At 50.3% G+C, this 19012-nt stretch overlaps 2 protein-coding genes across 4 annotated transcripts in view; both read right to left on the minus strand.

The window, feature by feature from the left end:
* Positions 1–11343, minus strand: part of LOC128329535 (GTPase IMAP family member 7-like) — a 38977-nt gene extending 27634 nt beyond the window's left edge. Inside the window, exons 1-2 of the mRNA XM_053260929.1 lie at positions 11168–11343; positions 6889–6949 (exon numbers count right to left, since the gene is read on the minus strand). Coding sequence (XP_053116904.1) covers positions 6889–6922 — 34 coding nt within the window. The 5' untranslated portion in view covers positions 6923–6949; positions 11168–11343. The remainder of the gene's footprint in view (positions 1–6888; positions 6950–11167) is intronic.
* LOC128329530 (uncharacterized) overlaps positions 1–19012 on the minus strand; it is a 215141-nt gene that overhangs the window by 156049 nt on the left and 40080 nt on the right. The window lies entirely within an intron of this gene.

The raw sequence follows: 19012 nt of genomic DNA on the forward strand, positions 1-19012 counted from the left end.
AGCCCTGAGGGACTCCATACCGAAGTTCAGTTTTTGAAGAACAGACCCCGAGAGACACCATCTGGAATCTGCCTGAGAGATAGGAGTGGAACCGCCGCAAAGCAGTGCCTCCCACCCCCAACCCCCTCAGACACTCCAGAAGGATACTATGGTTGATAGTATCGAAAGCCGCTGAGAGATCTAAAAGGACCAACAGTGTCACACTTCCTCTGTGAATTCCCAATTGGAGATCATCCATCAGGCTGACCAAGGCAGTCTCCACCCCATAGCCCACCCGAAAGCCGGTCTGAAATGCGTCTAGATAATCAGTTTCCTCCCAAGACTGTCTGGTGTTGGGAGGCCACCACCCTCTCAATTACCTTGCCCAGCCATGGAAGGTTGGAGACAGGCCTATAGTTGCTTAATTCTGATAGATCCAGTGCAGGCTTCTTCAGAAGTGGTCTAATAATTGCCTCCTTAAGACAAGAAGGCATCCTGTCCTCCCTCAGAGAAGCATTTATGATCTCTACCAGGCCTTCTACAACAACCGCCCTGCCAGATAGCATTAGCCATGTTGGGCAAGGGTCAAGAGGACAGGTGGTCGGCCGCATCGCTCCAAGCAGCTTGTCCACATCCAGTCACAAACTGAAACTGATCCAGACTAACTACATAAGAGTCGTCACTGGACACCTCCCATTCAGACACTGCAGTAATTGTGGAGTTTGAGTCCAAGTCGGCCCGAATATGAGAGATTTTATCAGATTTGAGAGATTTTATATGTTGTCATTCAGATCCAGTGTTGCATTGGCAACTGTGCCCCGTTTGGCTGGGGAGAGGCAGCAGGGAGGGGGAAGGCCAAAGGAGGAAGTTTGAAAATGTAGTTAAGGGGCTGCTTGGAGGCAGCGAGAGCCATTGTTTTTGTGCCTCGGGAAAGAAGGATCAGAGAGGGAGTGAAGCAACACTGAGCAAAGACTGGTGATGGTGGCCTGGGTCTGCCTGGGCCCTGTGAGTGGAGAGAGACGGAGACAGAGAGTGCCTGCTGGGCTTCTCTCTCTCTCTCTCTCTCTCTCTCTCTCTCTCTCTCTCTCTAGCAGTCCTAGTGGCTTTAACTGGGTGCTGCTTGGAATTTCTTCTTATTATTTATTTATTTATTTGTTTGTTTATTTATTTATTTATTTAATTTTTACATTTCTATACCGCCTTTCGTTAAAAGAAAACCCCAAGGCGGTTTACAAAAATTAAAACATACAATAAAAGCAGTAAAAACATCAAGCAATAAAAACATCAAACTAAAAACATATAAACAAGCATAAAAACATGACAACAGATAACAGATAAAAACAGAGAAGCCGCAGTAAAAATGATCATGTAAAAGCCTGGGTAAAAAGCCAAGTCTTTAAAAGCTTTCTAAAAGCCGTGATGGAGTCTGAGGAACGAATGGCCACCTGGAGAGCATTCCAGAGTCTAGGGGCAGCAACAGAGAAGGCCCTGTCCCGAGTGCACGAAAGCCGGGCCTCCCTCATTGTCGGCACCCGGAGCAGGGCCCCCTCAGATGTCCTTGTCAAGCGGGCAGCAACCCTTGGGAGCAGGCGGTCCCTCAAATACCCCGGGCCCAAACCGTTAAGGGCTTTAAAGGTCAAAAAAGGTCTTCTTCTTCTTCTTCTTCTTCTTCTTCTTCTTCTTCTTCTTCTTCTTCTTCTTCTTCTTTGCATTTCTTCACACACACACACCCGCTTGTAGCCAGCCCCCACAGGCTTTGGGGTGCTGTGCTGATTTGTGTTTTCTCCTGCAGCCCCAAGCTGCACCTCTTTTTGCTGCTGCTGCTGCTGCTGTCTGCGTGCCTGGATTGGACTGATTTATTTGGTGGGGGCGGGGGCAGGCTGGTGTGCTGTGACTTCTGTCTGGTGCCAAGCCTGCCCAGGCTCCTTCTGTTTCCCTCCCCTCCTGCCCCACCCAGCCCCCCACACCTTGGTCTGGTATTAGAGATAACTGAGTTCTTTTAATAGGGCCTAATTTGGAGAAGGGAGGGATTAGGTACTAGGAGGTCTGAAGGACAGGGTTGGGGTTAAAGACAGGCCACTGTAACCCCTGGCCTCTCTCTTCTCTTCAATTTACCCCATTGTTACTCATTCCTCTCCAAAAAAGCTCCCCCATAAAGCCTGCTTCTTCTAGATCACCACTGACCCCACACCCCATTTTGAAATACCTGCCTTAAAGGCACTTCTTCTCCCACCCATCAGAGTTAGGGCTTCAATTTAACGCCCCCCCTTCCAAGACGTGTGAGGCAGAGTCAGGAGCAGATTGCCAGGTGGGGTGTGTGTGTTTGTGATGCTGTTGTCCCCGCCCCCACTGATGTGGTTCTGCACAGGCTCTCCTTTCCGGAGGAGCCTGCTCTTGCAGCACACCCAACTGTGGCAGCTGCACACAATAACAGCCCTGCTGGATCAGGCCCAAGGAAGACCATCTAGTCCAACATCCTGTTCCACACAGTGGCCCACCAGATGCCGCTGGAAGCCACAGGCAGGAGTTGAGGACATTCCTTCTCTCCTGCTGTGACTCCCCTGCAACTGGTACTCAGAGGCATCCTGCTTTTGAGGCTGGAGGTGGCCTTCAGCCCTCCGACTAGTAGCCGTTGATAAACCTCTCCTTCATAAAGTCATCCAAACCCCTCTTAAAGCCATCCAGGTTGTTGGCTGTCACCACATCTTGTGGCAAAGAATTCCACAAGCTGATTATGCTTCGTGTGAAAAAATAGCTTTGTTTGCTGGTCCTAAGTTTCCTGGCAATCAATTTCATGGGACGACCCCTGGTTCTAGTGTGATGTGAGAGGAAGAAGAATTTCTCTCTATTCACACCATGCATGATGTTATAGACCTCTATCATGTCTCCCCGCAGTCATCTTTTTTCTAAACTAAAGAGCCCCAGGTGTTGTAGTCTTGCCTCATAAGGAAGGTGCTCCAGGCCCCAATTATCTTGGTTGCCCTCTTCTGCACCTTTTCCAGTTCTACAATGTCCTGAAGTAGAAGAAGGGGCGGCCTCCCATCAGGTAAGAAGCTGCTCCCGTGGCAGCTGAGGAGGAGGGGTTGTTGGCTGCTAGCCCAGCCAGATCACTCTCTCCATCCTCCCCCTCAATCCCTGTTGGCAATGGGAACCCCGTCTGAGACTGAGGAGGAGCAGGAGGAAGTCATTCTGGTTCTTCCTAGACATTCTCAGCCCTAGACCAAGGGCAGTGGTGGTGGCGGCCCCCAGAATGAACCAGCAGCCCCAGTACCACCACCACCACCACCACCACCACCACCAAAATGTTCCCGGTCCAATAGCAGCATGGTGTGGGACCACTTTGAGCTTTGCCATGGTGACCCACCCCATGTTGCCTGCATCCACTGTGGCTCACAGGTCAGTGGGGGAAGGACCCCAAGCACCTTGAGACAAAGGGGATGCAGCAGCAGCTGCAACTGCATCACCCAGGGGTCCGTGCCCCTGCTGGCAGCCATAGGCCTGGTATGTCCTAATAGCAGCAAAGCACCTGCTCCTGCTCCCAAGCACGGGAAGTTGCCTGCGCAGTGGGTGCAGTTGGTGGGCAAGCAGTGTGCTTCCCCAGATCCTCATCCGATCACCTGGGCCATTGCCAAGATGTTCGCTTTGGGCAACCAGCCATTTCAGGTAGTGGAGAACACCGGCTTCTGCCAGCTGCTCCAACCGCTTGCCCCCAACTACAACATCCCCTCACAACCACTTTTAGCAGGTGGGTGGTGCCCTTCCTGTACCTCCCTGACACCAGTGTGCACTTCATTGCAGATCTGCGGAACAGTCCCAATGTGGGGTACAGTTCTTTCCTGTCCCTCACAGTGCACTGGTGTGGGCAGGAGAGCAAGGGGACATCTGCTGCTGGTGGCGTGGACAGCCCCTCCCATGCAGCGAAGCACAGGTGGGTTGTGCTGCATGTGGAGGTGCTGGACATTGACCACATGGCAGGTGAGCGAGCTGCCAGGGGGTATGACTGTCCAGGTAGCTATACCTTCACCAAAGGTTCATGGTCACCGACAATACTGGCAACATAACTAAGGCAGCTGCACAGGTTCATTTTGTGTCCCTCCGTTGTGTGGCGCACACTCTGAACCTGGTCATGTGGGATGTGCTTGGCCGTTCTGGGGCTGTGGCCAGGCAAGTCATCCCCGCTGCTCAGTGCTATCCTCCTGCTGCTACGACTGCTTTTGTGGAAAGGTGCCACCAGATAGCATCTTTCTTCCACCGGAGCAAACAGGCTAGGCATATGCTCAAGGAGAAGCAGCTTGAGCTGGGCCTAACTAAACACCCGATCCCTCAGGATGTTCTGACCTGATGGAACTTCATCTTTCTCTTGCTCCGGTGCCTGCAGGAGCAAGAGCTGGCCATCAACGCCCTGGCAAGGAGGTGTGGCTTGGAAGTATGTGACATATCCAACCAGGAATAGGCGTTCACTTCTGAGGTTGTCTCGGCACTTGAGTCGTTCTTTGTTGCCACTAACAGTTTGTGCGCTGAGACAGCATCACTGAGCCAGGCTTTGCCAACCACTCTTCTTGAGAAGAGGATGAGTTCCAGACCACACTGACCAGGGGGGAAGCAATCACCTTGGCAGGTTGTCTGAGGAATGGAGTGATGGATCAGCTCCCAACACCCTTGAGTGCATTGGCAGCACATTTTTTTGTCTTGCCTTTGTGACCCAAGGGTGAAAAGCAAAGCAGTTACCCATGCCCAGCCGCCGAGGAGAAGGGACCTCCTGGTTGCAGAAGTTAGGCAAGCTGAGGAGAGGAGACTGGGGCGCAACCAGGAGAAGGGTGCTGGAGTGCCTACTGGTAGTGTGCAGTCCACCCCTAGCAGCAGCAACACCACCGCCCCCTAGTCCAGCAGCATGGTGTCCCTGGCAGCACCGAAGCAGCTGGCAGTTCCACCTGGGCATTCCACTCAGTGGTTCACAGAGAGAATCCTTGTTGCTTTGCCAGGGTTACGGGAGAAGCCCGCAGAGCCCTGAAATAGTGCTGAGCAGGGTGTTCTGCAGTACCTGCATGAGCCAGTGGCAGGCCAGGAGACTGAGCCAATCCAGTTTTGGGCAACACATTGACAAGTTGGTCAAACTCGGTGGTGGTTGCCAGACGGTCTCTCCTATACCCACCAGCCAGCATCCAGAGCAAGAGGGTTTCCTCCGTGGCCGGGGACATGGTGACACCCCATTGCACAGACATGGACGCTGTCATGGTGGAGCAGCTGGTCTTCCTGAAGGCCAGCCTCCCCCTGCTGGGCTATCCTGATCTGGCCATGGAGGATGAGATACTCATGGTCAACCCCACTGCAACACCACTAGCAGCTCACCCCACCCTGGCCAACCCCAAACCCAGATGTGTCACAGTCTGCCCAACAGTGCTGCTGACACACGCAGACATGTATGCACACCTCCGCCATGGCCAATGCACTGTCTGGTGTCCTGACCCATGTGTCAGGCAGGCTGTCAACCGGGGCCCAGCACCAATCTCAGGCCATGATGTTATCCAGATACAGGCAGGCATGTACTACATTGGAGAAGAAGAGAAGAAAGAAGAGTTCTTCTCATATTAAAAATCAATCTAGAAACTTTGTTTCTTGTCAGACCATTGTTCCATCAAGCCATGACTGCTCTGTCCTCCTGTCCCTCTGTGGCAGGCAGGATAGAAGGCAGGCAGGATGGAAGGCAGGCAGGCAGGCTTGCTTTTGTGGTTTTCTTTTCTCAGCACTGAATATAATATGCTGTGCTATTGCTCCTATAACTATCTGGTTTTTCTGGATCTTAGATTGACAAAGGCAGAACTGGGGTGCCCACCTTCCTTGAGTTGTAATTTGTTTCATTTGTGAGATGGTGTTGTGGTGAGAAATGGACAGCGGCAGCTCAGCTTTCTGGGTGGGTGTAATGGGCTCCCATCCAAGTCTTTCTCTTGAGACATCTTAACACAGGTGAAATTCCAGCTTCCTCCTGATCAGTCTCCTCAGCCCTCATCTCTGCCAGCTGTTCAGATTCCCCTGTCTGCTGCCATTCCACCTCAGCAGGCATTTGGGATCAAGCCAGCATTTTCATGGCCACAACTAAAGCCAACCTCCTGGGTTACCCGGCCCTCCTTGTTGTCATAAATCTGTTGGCACGACTGACCTGACAGGATTTACGATCCCTCCAGCTCTACTTCTGTGAGTCAAAAATAGAAATTCTGTAGATAAGAGTAGCAGCTTAGCTGCAAGAACAAAAGCAAAGAATGACTCTCAAAAATAAACAAAATAAAGTCCCTTGAAACTAAACCAGGTACCCTCCTCTATGATAACTGAGTAATAACTGAAAGAAAGGAGCAAGGAATGAACAGAACAAGGACAGGCTGAAACAAGAAAGGTTGAACAAGTATAAATACAAGGAACACTGTCTGTAGAAGGCAACGTTGCTGACAGTACTGTCCCATGAACAATGTCTGCTTAACATAAGGCTCGAGATAACCGGCAACCAATCAGGCTTTCCTGACACAGCATTTCTATTGCCTCTCCTGTGAGAACATGCGCCTGCATATCTCCCACTGAGCCTTTCTCTTGAGACATCTTCTTAACACAGGTGAAATTCCAGCTTCCTTCTGATCAGTCTCCTCAGCCCTCATCTCTGCCAGCTGTTCAGATTCCCCTGCCTGTTGCTGTGCCAGCTCAGCTTCAGACTAGAGTCTGTTCTCACAGCCAAGTCCTCCTGCTGTGCTTCTGAGCCTGCTCTCCCGACCAGGTCCTCCTGCTCCTCCTCTGACTCTTCTGACTCAGAGGTCTGGGCCATGACACTTGTGCATGAAGTCCAGAATGACCCAGCCTCCACCATACCACTGTCATGTGGTTCTCTGAAGGAATGGGACTCGGGTCGGGGTCGGGGTCGCTTACCTGAGCTTTGTCTCAAGGCTTTCCATGCAGGCATTGCTCAGTCTGTGGAGAACCTTCTGAACTGGAAAAGAAGACAACAACAAACTTAGTAAGCAACCATCTCACCATGAGAGTAGCAGAGGCCATACAGTTGGCTGAGTACTGCAGCAGGAAAATATATCTGGGGTTTCTTGTAGTTATGATCTGATAAAAGGTAAGGCACCAGTTGTTTAAAATGTTTGAAGGCCTTGTAACTCAATTATTCTATAGCTGGTAGTGGGGCTCAGAGGGGGGAAATGAAATAAAGTTTTCTCAATGCCTAGCTTATGGTTGTGCTCCTAAAGAAAATGGAAAATATGTTGAGTCACAGACTAGTCAGCTGTCTCCAGAGACTGTGTGGTTGAGCAGAGCTTTGAAAGGTGCTTAACTACTCAGTCTTGAGGGAAATGCATTCTGCATATGATCAGAAGCTCTTTGAAGGTCCTAAGACTGGTGACAAGAGAGGATGTTCTAAACTGTCTAGAAAAATTAAAAAATCACAAGGGACAGGTGGAATCCACCAAGAGCCCTTAAAGAACTCAAATGTGAAATTGCCGACCTCCTGGCAAAAATATGACTTATCCCTACAATCAGGCTCTACTAGTGGACTGGGAAGTAGCCAACGTAACACCGATTTTCAAAAAGGGATCCAGAGGCAATCTGGGAAATTACAGGCCAGTTAGCTTAACGTCTGTGCCAGGCAAACTGATGGAAGGCATTCTCTAAGATTTTTAAACATATAGAAGAACATATGGGTGAAGAGCTGGTCTTGTGGTAGCAAGCATGAATTGTCCCCTTTGAAAACCAGGGTCCACCCTGGGTTTGCATTTGAATAGGAGACCACATGTGTGTACTCTGTGAGATATTCCTCTTAGGGGATGGGGCTTCTCTGGGAAGAGCGTCTGCCAGGCATGCTTACACACAGAAGGTCCCCGGTTCCCTCTCTAAGACAGGGCTGAGACTCCTGCCTGCAACCTTGGAGAAACCGCTGCCACTCTGTGTAGACAAATACGGAGCTAGATGGACCAAGGGCCTGACTGTGTAGAAGGCAGCTCCCTATGTTTCTAACAGGCCCAATTGAAGGAGAACCAGCATGGCTTCTGCAAAGGGAAATCTTGCCTCACCAACCTTTTGGAGTTCTTTGAGAGTGTCAATAGGCATGTGGATAAAGGTGATCCGATTGACACAGTATATCTGGACTTTCAAAAAGCTTCTGGCAAAGTTCCTCACTACAAGCTCTTGAGAAAACTTAGCAGTCATGGGATAAGGGGACAAGTTCATGTGTGGATTGGTAACTGGTTGAAGGTCAGGAAACAGAGGGTAGGTGTATATGGAGAGATTTCACAATGGAGGGAAGTAAGAAGTGGGGTCCCCCAGGGATCTGTACTGGGACCGGTGCTTTTTAATTTATTCATAAATGATCTAGAAGTTGGGGTAAGCAGCAAGGTGACCACATTTGCAGATGACACCAAACTATTTAGGGTAGTGAAATCCAAAACAGACTGTGAGGAGCTTCAAAAGGATCTCTCCAAACTGGGGGAGTGGGCAACAAAATGACAAATGCGCTTCAGTGTAAGCAAGTGTAAAGTGATGCACATTTGGATGAAAACCCCCAACTTCACATATACGCTGATGGGGTCTGAGCTGTCAGTGACTGACCAAGAGAAGGCTCCTGGGGTCGTGGTGGACAGCTCGTTGAAAGTGTCGACTCAGTGTGTGGCAGCGGTGAAAAAGGCCAATTCCATGCGAGGGATCAATAAGAAGGGGGTTGAAAATAAAACTGCTAATATTATAATGCCCTTATACAAAACCATGTTTCGGCCACACTTGGAGTACTGTGTAAAATTCTGGTCACCATCTCTCAAATAGGACAAGGTTAAGAAAAGGTCCACATAAAAACAGCCCAGTTGGATTAGGCACAAGGTCCATCCAGTCCAGCATCCTGTTTCCACTTCTCTGAATGCTTCTGAGAAGTCCACAGGCAAGAGGTGAGGGCATGTCCTCTCTCTTGCTGTTGCTCCCCTATAACTGGTATTTGGAGGTCAAATACTGATACTGATATTTATCAACAAAATACTGATCAGTAAGATATTCAGGGGCCTGGAGCACCTTCCCTATGAGCCCTTCAAGGTGTGTGCACGTGTGCATGCTCACAAGTTTTTGGATGTCTGCTCTGTTGATTTTAGATCCTGCTCAGGTTGAATCAGGAAGGCCCCACTCTGAATATACATGTGTGCACACTGCCTTGATACTGCCACCCAGAACAAAACTCATTCCGTACAGAGATGAAAAAAAATTAGAGGGACCACTGCTTATGAGGCAAAGCTATCTGGGGCTTTTTAGTTTAGAGAAAAGACGGCTGAAGGGAGACATGATAGAGGCGTATAAAGTTATGCATGGTGTCAGGGGAGTGGATAGAGAGAAATTTTCCTCCCTCTCAGATTGCCAAAAAAGTTAGGATTGATGAAATTTAGATCTGGGTTTGATACAAAAGTTAGGTTCGACAAAAGGAAGTATTTTTTCATACAACAGATAATTTAACTATGCAATTCTCTGTCACAAGATGTGGTGGCAGCCAACAGCCTGGATGGTTTTAAGAAGGGGTTAGACAAATTCATGGAGGTCAGGTCTATCAATGGCTACTAGTCTGAGGTCTATAGGCCACCTCCAGCCTCAAGAGGCAAGATGCCTCTAAATGCCAGTTGCAGGGGTGCAATGGTAGGAGAGAGGGTGTGTCCTCAACAGTGTTCCCTCTATTTTTTAGAATCAGTGAGCGGAAAGAGTTTTGTTCTGGGCGGCAGTATCAAGGCAGTGTGCACACATATCTCTCTCTCTCTCTCTCTCTCTCTCTCTCTCTCTTTACACACACACACACCCCTTAGAGGGAACTGTGGCCCTTACCTCTTGCCTGCGGGCTTCCCCAGAGGGATCTGGCAGGCCACTGTGTAAAGCACGAGGCTGGACTAGATAGGCCTTGGGCCTGATCCAGCAGGGCTGTTCTTATGGAATTCCTTATGGTGTTCTCAAGGAAAGCTATTCTTTGCAGAAGGACAAGTTCCATTGCCAGGGATACTTCGAATACCATTTCAGCAGCTGTGGAGACTCCTATGTGGAATGCATGAGGAATCTTGCTGTAGGTTTCCAGGTGGCAAACCACCATGCAGAAACTGCAACATGCTTAAGAACAGGTATCGGTCCATGCACGATGGGCCTCCAGGTGTAGCTGCAGGGTTTCTATCTCCAATGGGGCCCCTGTGCCATCCTAAAGTTCTGGATCCACTGCTCACCATCCCAAATGCAGAGCGTCATGTAACATCTCTAGTTCCTTGGGTAGATCCACCACTTCTTTCTGGGAGTTTGTGAGTGGGAAGACCAGGGTCCAGCGAAAGGGCTGGCATCCTGCTTGCCAACCGGTGGATTGGGGCCCTGGTCTAAGGGCTGCGCAGCCCACAATCACTGATGCTGTCCCGAGGAGCCTGTTCTTCTGAGTCATTTCCAGTGGGCTGCTGCTTAACCTTCTCCTAATTATTTGTGGGATTTTGATTTGATTTGATGTGCTGCCATTTTAATTGTTCCTGGGTATGCTTTTACTGCATATTGTTGTTGCTGCTGCTGCTGCTGCTGGTTGCCTTGAATGGGTGGCAAGCAATGGGGGGCACACATTCTAAACGAATACACTAAACGACACCCAGCGAGACTGATTTGATCCCCTTTGTTGAAGAGGAACGGCACGCACAAGTTTCACCACAAGGGGCTGTGGCGGCTGAAGCAGCCCGGGCGGGCCAGCGAAGGCCGGCCAGCCTGCCGCGGAAACGGAATCTGCCTTCTGTCCCCTCGCCCGCACCGCGGGGAAGAGGAAGGCGGCGGCGGCGGCGGCGGCAGCGGCAAAGCTGTCGGCAAAGCAGCGGGGAGGTGCTGCCGCCACGCAAAGGCCCCGCTTCTGGCCTTTGGGTGACCTGACGGGGCGGCGGGGCCTGGGGAAAGCGCCCCTCCCAGCTGGCACGAGAATGAAGCGGAGCGGACGCCCATTTAATCCGCAGTTTGCGCGGAGAGCTCGGCTCGGCCGGGAAAGCCGGCCTCTGGCTCGGGCAGCCAGAGGCCACGGCAGTGGTGGGTGCGCCGTCCACGGGAAGCGAAGCGCCGCCGCCGCCGCCTCTGGGAGACGGGAGCCCCCTCCCCAGCCCCCCGAGCAGCGCGAGCCTGGAGACGCCCTGCCCAAAGCCCCCTTCCTTCCAGCGGGAGAGCCCCGAGCCGGCCGTACCTGCCCGCGTCGAGGGGCGGGCGGGCGCGCGGGCGGGCTGTCTCTCCTCCTCCGCCTCCGGCGCCGCTTCGCTTGTCTTGACAGCAGCGGGTCCTGCTGCTGCTGCCGGCAGCTGCTGCGCTCCGGCCGAGAGCGAGAGCAGCCAGCCACTTTCGCTTTGCAGCCTTCCGTCGGCGGGCGAGCGGGTGTGACGAAGCTGCTCCGCCTCGCCTTGCCCTTCGCTCCCCGGAGGGTTTTCTGGGAAGGAAAACCTCACTGGGCAGCATTGTGGCGGAAGGAGGGAAGCTAACCCGTGGCGGCCCCCGCCACCTCCACGGGAGGCAGGGTAGGATCTCCTCCGATGCGGCAACCCCTGCTAGCCTGGCAAAGAGGCCCCTTTTAAAAGTGGTGACTCTCTTCACTGAGCAGGGGGAGAGCAACTGGCCCTCTCCATCCCCAGCACAGCATCCCTCCAGTGACTGTTGCTGGGGTCTGTCTTACGTTTCTTTTTAGATTGTGAGCCCTCTGGGGACAGGGGGCCATCTTATTTATTTATTTGTTATTTCTCTATGTAAACAGCCCTGAGCCATTTTGGGAAGGGCAGTATAGAAATGTAAATAAATAAGTGTATGGCAGGGCTGGCCTTAGGGCAGGGCAAGCAGGGCAACCACCCGGGCCCCGCTCTTTGAACCCCCATTAAAATTAACTGGAAGGGGGACCCGCACTGGCTGATTGGCCCCAGGCCCTGCACCCTGCCAGGGCTCTCTAGGGATGGCCCTGGTGTATGGTCCAAGGCAGAATTTGAGGTTTCCAAGATGGGGCAGGCCAGGACCCAGGGGGGAAGCCAGTATAAATTAGCGGGGCCCAGCAGTCTGGAAGGAGAGCTGGTCTTGTGGTAGCATCAAGCATGACACGTCCCCTTAGCTAAGCAGGGTCCACCCTGGTTGCATCTGAATGGGAGACTTGATGTGTGAACACTGGAAGATCTTCCCCCCGGGGATGGAGCCGCTCTGGGAAGAGCAGAAGAAGGCCCCAAGTTCCCTCCCTGGCTTTTCCAAGATAGGGCTGAGAGAGACTCCTGCCTGCAACCTTGGAGAAGCCGCTGCCAGTCTGTGAAGACAATCTTGAGCTAGAGAGACCAATGGTCTGACTCGGTATATGGCAGCTTCCTATGAAGGGGGCCCAAGGCCCAGCTATGTTGCATATGTTTTTGTCTTGCTTCCTGCTGCCACCCCACACCTGCCCCACCTCCGCCAAACCTCCAATCTTTAAAATAATTCTAGCTGCCATGTGTGCGGCCGAGGGATAAGCCAAGCACCCACACACACGCACACACCGTGGGCGGCAGCAGGAAGAGCGGGAGCGGCCACCGAGCCCGACCATCTAGCCCAGCGGCCCTTAAAAACTGCGAGGTGCTCCAGAGCACCTGCATAGTTTATATATTTTATTTATTTAACACATTTGTATACTGCCCAAAACACAAGTCTCTGGGCAGTTCACAACAAAACAATAAAAACAACAGATTAAAAGATTACAACAATTTAGAATTTAAAACCTTAAAGCTATTAAAAGCACAATTAAAACAATGTCTAATTAAAAGCCTGGGTGAACAAGTGCATCTTGACTGCCCTTTAAAAGTTGTAAGAGATGGAGAGGCTCTTATTTCAGCAGGAAGTGTGTTCCAAAGCCTCAGGGCAGCAATGGAGAGTAGTCAACAGACCAGCCGGTGGCAACTGCAGATGAACCTCTCCAGATGATCTCAATGGGCGGTGCCCAGTTACGGAAAGTTGGAGAAATAGAGCGCCAATGCTCTATTCAAACTGCGCAGGCACCTTGCAGTTCTCAGCTAGGTGGCCAGATTTGGCTTTTTAAAAGCCAAATTCTGGCTTACGGCCCATTTGACCCACGAGTATACCCCTTAGGTTCTGGCAACCGAGCTCTGGGTTGCCAAATTTGGCTTATTTTAAGCCAAACTTTGGGTTATGGCCCATTTGATTCACAAGTATACCCCTCAGGTTCTGGTGTGGCTGAGCTGAACTCCAAAGTCAAGGCCCATCAGTGTCTGATTGCACCATCCATTGCTTTCTGAGTGACAGTGAGCTCAATGGAAGAAGACCAAAGAGGACTCCACTGTTGAAAGAAAAACCTAAAAAAGCCAGACTGGAATTTGCTAAAATGCATATTGACAAGCCACAATGCTTCTGGGAGAATGTCCTTTGGACAGATGAGACAAAGCTGGAGCTTTTGGGCAAGTCACACCAGCTCTATGTCCACAGACGAAAAAATGAAGCTTTCAAAGAAAAGAACACCATACCTACTATGAAACATGGAAGAGGCTCGGTTATGTTTGGGGGCTGCTTTGGCACGGGGTGCCTTGAGTCTGTGCAGGGAACAATGAAATCTCAAGACTATCAAGACATTCTGGAGCAAAACGTACTGCCCAGTGTCAGAAAGCTCTGTCTCAGTCGCAGGTCATGAATCCTCCAATAGGATCATGACCCAAAACACACAGCTAAAAGCACCCAAGAATGGCTAAGAACAAAACATTGGACTATTCTGAAGGGGCCTTCCATGAGCCCTGATTTGAATCCTATCGAACATCTATGGAAAGAACTGAAACATGCAGTCTGGAGAAGGCACCCTTCAAACCTGACACAGCTGGAGCAGTTTGCTCAGGAAGAGTGGGCCAAACTGCCTGTTGACAGATGCAGAAGTCTCATAGAGAGCTACAGGAATCGCTTGTTTGCAGTGGCTGCCTCTAAAGGATGTGCAACAAAATATTAGGTGAAGGGTCCCATCGTTTTTGTCCATGCCATTTTCATTTGTGTTATTATTTGAAATATCCTGTTGCATCAAAACTCTAAAGCAAAGTCTGATTTTTGTTAAATGCGGAATAAATTACTTTGTCAGTTTCAAGTTATTTCAGAGACAATTGTGGGTTCTTCTTTTTTTGTGGAGGAGTACCAACACATTTTTTCACATGTGCATAAAAAGATGCCCTATCACAAGTGCCCCTGCAGATCAGGTGAAGTTGAAAATTTGGCTCATGTTTTACTTTGTTGTAACTTGTATAGCATCCCACATAGTAAATTGATTTTACTGCTTTTAGAAGGTTTACGGGGGAAATCAATGGATTTTTATATAACTTACCTCCTTGCTGAAAAGAGTATGTGTGTTATCTCCTGTGTTGCCAAATTTTGTGCCATTGCATATACACAATGCCCAGTTGCATTCATTGTAGTTGTTGCTTGCTGATTGGTCAGCAGTTGTGCTTCAGTGGCCACACTCTTGTCCTTGATTGGCTGGCTCAGGACTGCTTGTGACTGTCTTGCTGGCTCATTCACAAACCATCTGGGAGGAGGAGGCTGAAGAGTGACCCAGATCGTGCTCACTCCCCGTTTCTGGTCTGTTCTTGCCTCTGTCTTGCTTGTGTTGTTGTCCCCTGTGGGATAAGGATGGCAACGGCTTTTCCTATGTGAACCACATACTTACTTACTTATTGATATAACATATTTCACTTCAAGAACATTTGCTGAAAAGCATAATAATAACAACCACCACAATAATAATGGCTTGCATCATGTGCAACCGTAAGGCTCACCCCCGGGGCTTCTGCAGACTTGGCCAGAAGCAAGCCCTGACACAATTCGGGACTCACAGTTTCGCCAGCAGTGTTACTCCAGCATTATTCCAGTAGTCGGGATCAGGAATGGAGAAAACTGCAGTAACACTGCTTGTGAAACTGCTTCTCCTGAACAGGGTGGGTGTGGGGGGGGGGGGGGGGGCTCTTGTTCTGAATCTGCAGAAACCCTGGGACAGAGCCTTATGCCTTTGTATGACTGTGCATCATGTAAGCCAACACCAAATTAGTGTTAGGGTTTTTGTGTGTGTGTATTTTAAAAAACAAACCTTATAATTTACTTGTTTGAAGAGGTTTTTTGATGGGTTTTTCCCTGTTGGGTCTGATAGGCTTATATTTTTGATTGGGTCTGTTTTAATTGATTTTATTCCTGATTTATTGTTTTACTGTTTTTAATGTTATGTGGCTTTTATAATTTGACTGTTGTGAGCTGCCCTGAGCATTATTGTAGTGGAGGGGTGAGATATACGTTTTGAAAAGAAAGAAATAGACAACAATCAACAAAACACAGCCATGCACTTTGCTAGGAACAAACTCTGGTCGAGCAAAACTGGGCAGTTCCCAAGTCCAACCATGCAAGCTGAAAGGCAGACATGATCGGCCCGCCCAAGGCTGGTCCCCTTGGGTGCAAGCCAGAGAGAGGTGAGTCTAGGCTGAAAGCCAGCCATTTCCCAGAAGGGCCAAGATTTCCGCTCCCTTTCAAAGTGCCACTGCAGCTCCACCACACACAGATGTGCTTCTAACCCTTTAGGGACCGGGGGGGGGGGGGCGCTCTGATAGGCCTCTGCTGTCTAGAGTACTGGATCTTGAGAGAGCGTCATTCCCTCCCTGTTACAGATCCGGGGATGCCTGGGGACTGCACTTCCTCCTCCGGTGGGAAAAGCTCTGGGAGGAACTTCAGTTCCCAGGCACCCCCACGCCCTCTCCCAGCCTCCTGTGTGTGCCTCCCCACCTGCTCCACGGATGCTCCCGGTATTCTCCCCACCCACCCAGCCTGCCCCTCAGCAGTGCTGGATCGGGACTGAAAGAACTCCACCCACCCTCCTCCGCCATCCTGCCCAAAGCAATTGCCCCACAATCAGCTGCCTCCTTGTGCTGGGGGGAGGGAATGGCGCTTCGGGGGGTTCCGATACTCCTTCCAAACTGGTGAGGGGCCAGTCGCCTCCTGCCATTCAGGCTGGGAGCCAGGAAAGCCCGTGCACTGCCTTTAGTAGGAGTGAGAGGTGACGCTGCTGCACTTGTTGGTAGTAGGTGGCACTTTGAGGAAGCACAGTTCTGGTAAAGACATATTTGGATGACATTCACAAGGTGCCGCTACGCCTGCTGAACGTAAGGACACCCTTGCTGGATTAGGCCCAAAGCCTATCTAGTCCAGCATCCTCTTTCACTCTAGGAAGCCCACACAGGCGAGAAGAAAGGGCATGCCCCCTCTCCTGCTGTTGCTCCCCTGCAACTGATTTTGAGAGGCATCCTGCCTCTGAGGCTGGAGGTGGCCCACAGCCACCAGAACAGTAGCCATTGATTGACCTGTTCTCCAGGAATTTGTCTAAGTCTAAGCCCCTCTTACAGCCATCCAAACTAGTGCCTAGCACCACATCCTGTGGCAGAGAATTCCATAGATTAATCATGCACTGTGTGAAAAAGGACTTCCTTTTGTTGGTACTACATTTCCTGACCTTCAGTTTCATGGAATGACCCCTGCTTCTAGTGTTGTAAGACAGGAGAAAAAATTATCTCTGTCCACTCTCTACTCCATGCATAATTTTATACACCTCAATCATGTCTCCCCATAATCACCACTTTTCAAAAATAAAAAGCCCCAGGTGTTATAGCCTTGAATTTCTCCCTAGATGCATCCCTCCCCAGCACAATGTTGAACTGAAAGGCCAAGGCAAACTGTGATTGCATGGAACGTAAGTTGTAAAGTCAGCATAAGATATGAAACTGTACAAAGTCTATACAGCTTACATGGTGTGATAGTTAAGGTGACCAACCTTTTTTAGGCCTGGGGAATGGTGATTCCCTTAAGGCAACATTTATGAGTGGAGGATTAAAGGGGGGGATTTGGGCAGTTTCAGACAAAGGCTTACATGCAGTGTAGTACAAAAGGCAGGGCACACGCTCTGTGCATCACCTAATCATGTCCTCTAGTGTACCAGGTGCCGTTGCTACAAATGACTGCATCATCACTGCAGTGACTTTTTGGAAGAGGAGAGCTGGTCTTGTGGTAGCAAGCATGACTTGTCCCCTTAGCTAAGCAGGGTCTGCCCTGGTTGCATTTGAATGGGAGACTTGATGTGTGAGCACTGCGAGATACTCCCCTCAGGGGATGGAGCCGCTCTGGGAAGAGCAGAAGGTTCCAAGTTCCCTCCCTGGCAGCATCTCCAAGGTAGGGCTGAGAGACACTCCTGCCTGCAACCTTGGAGAAGCCGCTGCCAGTCTGTGAAGACAATACAGAGCTAAATAGACCAATAGTCTGACTCGGTATATGGCAGCTTCCTATGTACCTATTAATCCCAAAGGGGAGCTTGTCACTGCAGCAATGTTGCAATTCTTAGAAGCCACAGAGGCTCTGCAAGCTCAGTACAAGCAAGGACATGGTTTGGGCTTCCATGGAGTGAACACACATGCCCTGTTCTTCCATGGGCTGTGCACTGTGCGGTGTGTAAGCCATGTTCTTTACTGCTTACATGGCATGGAAGTAAAAGAGACCACCTTATCTTGAAATTTTTAAAGTATGAGTGAAATCTCTAAGCATCTGAATTCACATTGATAGATATTACCACATGCAACTATAGAATAAAGTGTGTGTGTCTGTGTAAGATAATCAGGCAGGTTTTTCAAATGAAGTTGGCTATCAGGTTGCTCAGAGGCCAAGGCAAGGCTGCTGACCAGGCAGAGAAGCCCCCTTTCAGCTTCTTTGGCTCTCTACCTGCAACCAAGCACAGTACAGCACATTCAGCCACTGAACTCTGTTGGTGGAGAAGGAGACAATCAGACTTTTGATGCTGGACAGCAACCAACAAGCTTTTGCGCAAGAGCTTCTGAGCCAGAGAGGTCTGCCTGAGCAGTGAGAACCTGGAAAATCAATGGCAGAAACTTTAGAGGTCCACCACCATTCCCAGCTTACTTACTCCTCTACTGGAATCTCAAAGCCAACTGCAGGAAGATCCAGTTAGCTCTGTGCACTGCTTAATCAACACATGTCTGTCGGTTCCTTTCAGTGAACGAGTGCACTGAGGCCTTTGACCTGTGACACTGGACGGAGGTCTGCTAGGCTAGGTGAAGGTCCAAGTGAAGCAGAAAGTGGCAGATACCCGGCCACAAGGCAGGGGATTTCCCTGGGAAAGAGGCGATGATGGAGAGTTCTGAGCTAAAAGCCATGTGGAGCTAGACAGAGCTCCATGGAAAAACAGAGGGAGGGTCATGAGGGAGCAGGCAACAAGGATGAGGCGGACCAATAGACATGAAGGAGGGAGGGCATTAGGAAGGACTGCCTGGTTGGGATAAGCCAATCACCATGGAGAACAAAAGACATTGCTCAATATGGAACTTGAATCTTGTGAAGCAGGGTTATAAAAAGTGTGCCTTGCTGAAGAACTGGGGTCTGCCATCTTGGTTCTTGATCCATGCTACGTTGCCTCTTAAGTGCCCACCAGATTGGCTGACTGTTTCTGTCAGCCATACTTGCGTGAGTATGCTGTCTGTCTGTCCTCGCCATTTCTGACAACTTTCAAAAAGTATCTAAACATGCATTTATTCACCCAAGCGTTTAAACTAGAATTGTGGTTGTCAATTGTTTTAATGTTTTAATTTTTGTTTTGACTTGTTTTATGTGGTAAACTGACCAGAGATGTAAGCTTGGGGTGATGTACAAATATGCTAAACAAACAAACATATTGTTTGAGACTGCAGATGGCAATCTATTGGATTTCTGCACACTGAACGTGATGGGAGAAAAGCCACCCGTTCCTGCTTCGGACTTCTGGTCTGTGTGGGCTTCTCTAGGGCAGTGTGCTGGGCCATGTCCAAGCAGAGAGGGGGGGGAGGAGTTGTCGCTTGTGGGGGGGAGGAGGGGGGAGCGGGCTGTGTGTGGCTGCAGATCTCAGCCTCAAAGGGACTTGCTTGCTACACCCCCAAGTAACTGCATCAGGCGCCTAGCTAGGGGAGGGGGGGCCGTGCTCGCCCCTCTCCCCCTCAGAGGGAGGGAGGAGATGAGGAGGAGA

Source organism: Hemicordylus capensis, chromosome 6 (assembly GCF_027244095.1).
Source record: "Hemicordylus capensis ecotype Gifberg chromosome 6, rHemCap1.1.pri, whole genome shotgun sequence".
Taxonomy (NCBI): Eukaryota; Metazoa; Chordata; class Lepidosauria; order Squamata; family Cordylidae; genus Hemicordylus; species Hemicordylus capensis.